Source organism: Lipotes vexillifer, unplaced genomic scaffold, assembly GCF_000442215.2.
Source record: "Lipotes vexillifer unplaced genomic scaffold, Lipotes_vexillifer_v1.1 scaffold49, whole genome shotgun sequence".
Lineage (NCBI taxonomy): Eukaryota > Metazoa > Chordata > Mammalia > Artiodactyla > Lipotidae > Lipotes > Lipotes vexillifer.
The window spans coordinates 3351220-3359979 of record NW_006790551.1 but is presented as its reverse complement, the minus strand read 5'-3'; the positions used below and the strand labels follow the sequence as shown (position 1 = coordinate 3359979).

At 41.8% G+C, this 8760-nt stretch overlaps 1 protein-coding gene across 2 annotated transcripts in view; it reads right to left on the bottom strand.

The window, feature by feature from the left end:
* The window catches only part of DAPP1 (dual adaptor of phosphotyrosine and 3-phosphoinositides 1), a 59511-nt gene that overhangs the window by 31771 nt on the left and 18980 nt on the right, over positions 1-8760 (bottom strand). For both annotated transcript variants that reach the window (XM_007463799.1, XM_007463798.1), the window contains exons 2-3: positions 7638-7760; positions 4908-5041 (exon numbers count right to left, since the gene is read on the bottom strand). In XM_007463799.1, the coding sequence (XP_007463861.1) occupies positions 4908-5041; positions 7638-7760 (257 nt within the window). The remainder of the gene's footprint in view (positions 1-4907; positions 5042-7637; positions 7761-8760) is intronic.

Genomic DNA, 8760 nt, shown 5'->3' with positions numbered 1-8760 from the left:
TACGCGGGCCTCTCACTGTTGTGGCCTCTCCCGTTGCGGAGCACAGGCTCCGGACGCGCAGGCCCAGCGGCCATGGCTCACGGGCCCAGCCGCTCCGCGGCATGTGGGATCCTCCCGGACCGGGGCACGAACCCGCGTCCCCTGCATCGGCAGGCGGACTCCCAACCACTGCGCCACCAGGGAAGCCCATAATAATAGAATCTTAAAGTTGTCAGGAGGGTTAGACCTTGCTTACAAAATCTTCATTCTTTAGCTTAGGAGGCAGAAATCCTGGGAGTTTAAATAATAGGAATAAAATAGGAAAAAGAAATCTTAAAAGAGTATTCATCCCTTTAGGTTAACACTTTTTTAGCTATCCTGAGAGCAGATATTTTCTTATGACCCAGGACCAAGAATTCTGGTTTCACTCTACTGAAGACATTAAATAGATTTAAAATTGTAAGACAAAAGTGTACGGTTGTTGTTTATTTGGACATCTTCCCTGTTGCCCTCAAAGGTGATGCCATTCCTGCCTGTGAATGAGTGTGAGAAAGTCTCTCTTAAATAAATTCACTCTCCAGGCCCTGGAGGGTGAGGCTGGCCTGAGTGGGTCTGGGCTGGTCTGCAGAGTGGCCTGAAATACCCAGTTCTAGTCCTTCCCATTCTGGGCATCTGGAGGTCAGAATCCTGGCAGGACCTCATCCATCGTGCAGACAAATGTTTCCCCCGGTGATCCTTAACCGACCAAAATTTGTAATAAGAATTTACACTTCATCTGATGGTGAAGAAGGAATCATCAGCCTGGAGGTCTCCTGATCACTGGAAGCCAGTTCTTTTTAAATTTTTTAAATTTTTAAATTTTTAATTGAAGTACAGTTGATTTACAAAGTTGTGTTAATTTTTGCTGCACAGCAAAGTGATTCAGCCATACATACATATACACACTCTTTTAAAAAATATTCTCTTGCGTTATGGTTTATCCCAGGAGATTGGATATAGTTCCCTGGGCTACAAAGTAGGTCCTGTTGTTTACCCACTCTAAATGTAATAGCTTGTATCTACCAACCTCAAACTCCCAGTCCATCCCCCTCCCTTCCCCTTGGCAACCACAAGTCATTTTTCTATGTCTATGAGTCTGTTTCTGTTTTATAGATAAGTTCATTTGTGCCATATTTTCAGTTCCACACATAAGTGATATCATATGGTATTGGTCTTTCTCTTTCTGACTTACTTCACTTAGTATGATAATCTCTAGGTCCAACCACGTTGCTGCAAAATGGCATTATTTTGTTCTTTTTGACGGCTGAGTAGTATTCCATTGTACATATGTACCACATCTTCTTTATCCATTCGTCTGTTGATGGATATTTAGGCTGTTTCCATGTCTTGGCTGTTGTGACTAGTGCTGCTATAAATGTAGAGTGCATGTATCTTTTTGAATTACAGTTTTGTCTGGCTATATGCCTAGGAGTAGGACTTTCTGGATCATATGGTAGTTCTATGATTAGTTTTTTAAGGAATCTCCATACTGTTTTCCATAGTGGCCGTACCAGTTTACATTCCCACCAACAGTGTGGGAGGGTTCCCCTTTTCTTCAGGAGCCAATTCTTTCTTTCTTTCTTTCTCTTTCTTTCTTTCTTGCTGCGTTGGGTCTTCATTGCTGCACGCCAGCTTCTCACTGCGGTGGCTTCTCTTGTTGCAGAGCATGGGCTCTAGGTGCCCGGGCTTCAGTAGTTGTGGCTTGCGGGCTCTAGAGCGCAGGCTCAGTAGTTGTGGTGCAAGGGCTTAGTTGCTCTGCGGCACGTGGGATCTTCCCGGACCAAGGATCCAACCCGTGTCCCCTGCGTTGGCAAGCGGATTCTTAACCACTGTGCCACCAGGGAAGTCCCCAGGAACCAATTCTTAAATGAACAAGAAGAGATCTGTTTTTAGAAGATGGAATCCCAGTTTCCATTCACTGTTATTCATAGGTCACACTGCTGACTCCCTGACTTCCAAGGACCATCTGGGCTTAAAAGCCATCATAGCTTCAGCAGGTTATCTTGTTTCCTGAGGCCTATTACTCCCAGAGGGCATAACGGAAGCTCATATGTCATGGGTTTTGCCCCTTGTTCCCAGCTTTGGTGGCTTTACCTTCAGCTGGCAGGGACAGATAAGAGGAATATTTCAGAGTTACTGGGATCTAACTCAAGAGCTGGGAGCCAGTTTGTCAAGTATATATCTATCAGCACCCAGGGTCTGTAGCAGGGGTTTAAATAGCAACAAATTCCCAACTGGGTAATGAATAGAACAGAGGAGAGGCAATGGAGAGCAAAAATCTCAGTTTCCTAAGTTTTATTGCAATAAATAAAATAACAATTATAGTGATGATAAGGCTACAGCAAGTTTCAGCTTTCTTTTCTAAGTTTTGAATTTTATTGTATTCATTCTTTTTTCAGCAGGTTCTTATTAGTCATCCATTTTATACATATTAGTGTATATATGTGAATCCCAATCTCCCAATTCATCACACCACCACCACCCGCCCTCCGTCACTTTGAAGAAAACTCCCATAGGTGCCTGGATTACAAATCTTTATAATCCCTATTGCATTAATCACAAACCTTCTTTAGTCAGATTAATCTGTTTGCTGGGAAGCTTAATATTGACCCAAATGTAATCTGAGGAGCCTTTACTTTGGTGCGGTCTTAGGTGATCGTTTCACCTAGTGATCGGATCAGTGCCAGAAAAGCTCAACCGGAAAGTACTGCATTCACTTTGATCTCAAAGATGTGGCATATACATATACACACACAATGAAATACTACTCAGCCATAAAAAAATGAAATTTTGCCATTTGCAGCAACATGGATGGATTTGGAGGGCATTATACTAAGTGAAATAAGTCAGACAGAGAAAGACAAATACTATATATCACTTATATGTGGAATCTAAAAAATACAGCAAACTAGTGAATATAATAAAAAAGAAGCAGACTCACAGACATAGAGAACAAACTAACGGTTACCAGTGGGGTGAGGGAAGAGTGGAGGGACAGTATAGGGGTAGGGGGTTAAGAGGTACAAACTATTGTGCTTCAAAGAAGCTACATGGATATATTCTATAGCACAGGGAACATAGCCAATATTTTATAATGACTATAAATGGAATAAAATTTTTAAAAATTGTGAATCACTGTATTGTACACCTGTAACATATAGTATTGTACTTCAACTATGCTTCAATTAAAAAGAATTTAAAATAAAACAAAAAAACTTAAAAAAAAAAAGGGGGTTTTGAAACCTGCTAGTAGGCAGAATATGTACTTTTTCCTAACTTGGAGGAAGTCTGGAAAGGAGTACGGAGAATGACCAGAGATACTGAAAATAGAGTCTAGAGGGAGAGTTTAAAAGAAGGGAGCTGATTTTGCTTGGCGAGAGAAGAGGAGGCTGGAAAGTAACGATGGTAATGGCTCTGAAGGATACAAAGAGTTGCAACTTACAGTCATCATTCATTCATTTATTCATTCACTCACCCAAAGCACCACGCACTGTACCAGGACCTGGGAGACACAGAGAAGGACAAAAATTGAAGTAGACAAAACAGAGCCCTTGGCTTCAACGTCTCCTCTCCATTGCCAGTGACCAAGAATTGAACGAAAATGAGTGTAGATTGGAACACAAGTAAGAAATAAGTCTGAAGGGAAGGGATTTGAAATTGAAATGCTTGCCAAGACCAAAGTAGCAAAGGAAATAAAATCATTACCACTTGCCCTTTGTTTATGAGAATTATTGCTGGTTAAAGTAATTTTCAGGGTTGATTAGGAGAATTTCCACCAGAAAAAAAAAGATGATTGCTTCAATTTTACGGTTTGAAATAATCTATCAAAGACCTTGTATGGTCAGTATAAAGTAAGTCAACTATTTTGTGGTTTCCACTGTGCTTTTTGTCTTTCCTTGAATCTGTGTGAGTCATATCAGGGTCTATTCAGGCCACAGAAATAGCAGCACTGGTGGCATTTCTTCCAGTGTGATCAACAAAAAGCCCACTAACCAAGTTTACCATGAAAATGAGTGTGTACAAATTCGCAGCAACTGACTCTGCTATTAAGGCTTGAATTCCTCTTGTGCTTGGTTCTTGGAACTGTCCAACTTTTGATTAACTGAGAATCATCAACATTTAGGACATATAAAATTGTGATTCTGTGTCACAAATACATAGGAAATCTTTTACTTTATTTAAATAGTATAGACAAATGAGTTAGATAATTTAAATACCAAGCGAGTGTGTTTGTTTTTTAACTTGAATTTTCTGGTTTGACTCTAACCACCCAGAAAGGAAATTTTAAACTATTTCCAGCCATACTTAAGTGCCATGTAAAAACATCAGAAACCAAGACAAGAGAAACAGAATTTTATGATGAAATTGAGAAATTGTTCAGGAGAGTAATTTCTAGTCAGTATTTTTAGTATTCAGTGATCGTTGGGAAGTTGCATTTCATTTTAAAATGCTCAAAAACTGCTCAAAATGATCATTTTTGGGTCTCCCCAGTATGCAAACTTCTCATACCTAAACTTCTGAGGAATCAAAAAGTTGTTCTTTCCTTTGTTCTTTCTTTGTTTACTGTATATATCATTATAAAACAAATAGGTCATTTTAAAGGAATGTGTGCTTTTAATCAATCCATTAAATAACACATTCTGAGAAAAATACCTATTTTGCACAAGGCACATTGTTTTCTCCTAAAAATAATACTAACATACTGACATATATATATATATTAATGTAGCATATGGCACTGTAATTGGAAAAAAGTTTCTAAACATATCCAGTTGCATATAGTATGCACATAATTCGATAGAAGTGACAACTATTTAATTGAAATCCACTTTGTCCTGCCTCCATCCTGAAACGATATCTCACAGGTCAAGTATCTGTTCATAGCTTACCTGTCTCACTTCCAATCAAAGGCTGATTTGCAAAATGCTTGACAAAATCTTTCAAAGATGAGAATTCATTAAAGCCAAATTTAAATGAATATCCAGTATATTCAACGTGAAAGTGTTTGACGGAGTCTTTGGCTCTAAAAGGGAAAAAAATGTTTAACATTATTTAAGAAATGAGTATCTTTTGTGAAGGGGAATGTAACCTTAGGCATTAGCATCATCATTAAACCCTTCTAAAAGCTGAGAGTTATGACACCATCACTGAAACCACTGGCACTTAAAGAACAGCGCTGGTTTCTTCGGGCAGAGCGTGCTCTCAATTTTTCATTCTAATAAAAGACAAGAGCCGGTGCTCCCTGTGTCTTCTCTGACTTGCCGAACGAGTCTTTGAACATTAACCTCTTAAGGGGCATGAGTTTAAGAAGGGCAGGAAGAGAGATGATAGAAATGGCAAGTCACTCCCTTCCCGTATTCTTCTCTGTGCCAGGCCCTCCTCCCTTACTTGTTTGGGAGTCAATCCAAATTCTGCTTCTGTCACTTAATCAGTTATGTGAGCCCAGCCCTTTGCCTCCCATGCCTATTCCACTGCCTGTTGAATAAAATATCAGATTTCCTACATTGTCATTCTCCACTTCATTTTTGGAATAAGGCAGAGAATTAAATTTTTAAAAATTTATATATATATATACTTGATTTGACCCAGTCCTATCTTTCAAGCCTCACTTCCGTTCTTCCTCCCTTGCAGGGCATGCTCCAACTTTAGCAAGCATCAGAAATCAGAATCACCTTCAGGGCCTAGATTTCTGGATCCTACCCCCTGAGCTCCTGATTCAGTAGGTCTGGGGTGGGGCCTGAGATCTGTATCCCTAACCTGCTCTCTGGTGATGCTACTGGTCTGGGGACCACACCTTGGGAACTGCTGTAGTCCAGCCACGCCTACTGTTCTCCTAGGAGTTTCTGCCTTTGTCCCTTAGCTCGTACAGCTCCCTTCACCTGTGACTTCTTCCACTTTGTTCCTGATCAAGTTTCAGTTCAAATGCCACTTACTCTATCAAACATTGCTTGCTACTTCCGGCTTGAGTTACTTGCCTTTTCTCTTCTCAACAACCCAAGCACTTACCTTGTTTTCTTTCATGGCATTTACAGCGCTCTACTTTGTAGTAAGGTATTTGGATATGGTCTTATTGCCCCTGTGAGGCTCTGCTTCCTGATGTCAAGGTCTTTGAATCCTCTACCCAAGTGATAGGCACAGAACGGATGCTTTGAAATATTTATTATTAAGGAAGCGAATGACCGAACGAATAAAAACAATGATTCTCCTGAGCTGGTCTGTGATTCCTCTTACTTTTGCTGGTGGTTATTATTTTTTAAAGCATTTCCAAGTGCTTGTAATGGAAATTAATATTTTATATTTTAACTTTGTATATAGATGTAATATATATATCATCTCTTTGTAAGGAGCTTATAATTGTTCAGGAGAGACATACAAAAGTGAAAAGTTAACATTCTTTTAGCCAACAATTCCACAGATTTGTTTGAGATCTGGGGGAGATCCATGCAATAAAGGATCAACAATCTAACCACTTTAATGTAATGTTAACACTTGCTGTTGATTTGAGAAAGCACAATTCCTGTTTCCCCCAAAGCAGAATTCTATTTTTGGTGAATATTTTTCCCAAAAATGTTTTTTAGAAAATTTGTAAATAAAATAAAACAATAATGGTTTGAGGTTATTGCCTGGGTGGCCGAGGGCAATTACATGGAGTCCTCACATCACCATTCTGACCCAGGGACAACTCCCTGTGAACCCAGAAAGACTTGCTACGTGTCAGTGGACGCCAAGGTGACAGATGCTGACAGATAACCAATGACTCCCCCTGATTATCACGTGACTAGGTCACCTTCTCTGAAAGGGAGGCCAACCAGGAGCAAGGGGATGGGAGAGAAACCCTGGAAGGACAATCACTGTTTTGAGCAGGGCATACATGGTGGGGACTAGATTAACTTTTTTTTTTTTTTTGCGGTACGCAGGCCTCTCACTGTTGTGGCCTCTCCCATTTCGGAGCACAGGCTCCGGACGCGCAGGCTCAGCAGTCATGGCTCACGGGCCCAGCCGCTCCGCGGCGTGTGGGATCTTCCCGGACCGGGGCACAAACCCGTGTCCCCTGCATCGGCAGGTGGACTCTCAACCACTGCGCCACCAGGGAAGCCCTAGATTAACTTTCTTAATAGGTGAAATGGAAATTCAAGAAAGAAGGTCAGTCCATTTATAGAAAAAAACTAAAAGTTGCATACTGCCTGCTTGAGTTTGTGATTATGAAAACTGCACAGCCACAAGTCATTCTGGTTTTCCAGAGGAAGCAAGGAATAGTGAAAGGGGCACCGGACCAGGTTTCAGGGATGTGATTCTGGTGCTGTTTCTATCACTAATTTATCGGGTGGAAGACACTTTACCACTTCAGGCTTCAGTTTCTTCATCAGTCAAGCAAGAGTTCTGGATTAAACAATTCATAAAATCTCCTTCAGCTCTAACATTTTTTTCCCCACCAATGGAAGGGGCAAGAATGTGTTTTGCAGGCTCACCACTCAGAGCTTGGCATCCTCGGACCTGCTGGTCTAGCAGGAATCAAGAGAATTCGGTTCTCTGGCAATCTGAGTGTGACCATGAAGTCAGTGGCCCTGTAAATAAGAGGTGGGACCCCACTGAATTTATGGAGTTCTTACGCATCCTACCTCACAGAGAGAGAGTACAGCCCTGTCCTTTCATTGCTGTTCCGCAGAAGGTAGCTCCCGTCGCACCCATTGGAGAGGAGGATAGCCTCGGCTGCATGTCGGGTGAGGTTACCATGGTACCACCTGCAGAGGAGAGAGCAGCGCTTTCACTCAGGGTGAACCACAGGGGGACTCTTCCTGCACTGGGTTTTCCTCTCAGCAATATTCTCCACTCTGGTAGGCCCGAGACCAAACTCTGAGCCGAAACATTAAGAAAAGGAAACTGCTGGATGAGGCTGAAGGGGAAAGGAGAGAGTTGGCTAATCGCAGGGTGTTATGGGTTGCATTGTACCCTGTTGAGGTGCTAAGCCCCAATACCTCAGAATGTGGCCTTATTTGGAGATAGGGTCTTCAGCGAGTTATAATGCGGTTATTAAGGTGGGCCCTAATTCAATAGGACTGGTGTCCTCTTGTGAAAAGGGGACTTTAGACACACTTGCACACAGGGAGAATGCCGCGTGAACACGAAGAAGGCCATCTGCAAGTCAAGGAGGGCGGGGGCTGGAGCAGATCCTCCTTCACAGCCCTCCAAAGGAGCCCGCCCTACTGACACACTGATTTCGGGCATCTAGCCTCCAGAACTGTGAGATAATCAGTTTCCACTGTTTAAGCCACCCGTTTTGTGGTACTTTGTCGTTGCAGTCCTAGCAAACAAACACACACTTTACTTTGTAGACAGAAAGTTTTTTTTAAATACAAGTCAAAAATAACCATAAGAATAGGCTTGGGCCAATTTTCTCTCTTTCTTTTGGTCTCTCTCTCACACTCTCTTTCGAAAGTGTGGTACCACCTTTTGCAGTGTAGAAAACCACTGAGCTGTCATACCAGAGTCCGTTGTCATGAGGGAAATGAAGTTGAGCACAAGGAATTCAGATGTTTTATACTGAGATGCAAGCCCCATCCAATATTGTTTCAAACTGACAAATATCTGCACAGCTGGGGAAGTCCCAAGGACATTCAAACTGATGTATGCGTTTTAAGAAACAAAATACAGGGCTTCCCTGGTGGTGCAGTGGTTAAAAATCCACCTGCCAATGCAAGGGACATGGGTTCGAGCCCTGGTCTGGGAAGATCCCACATGCCA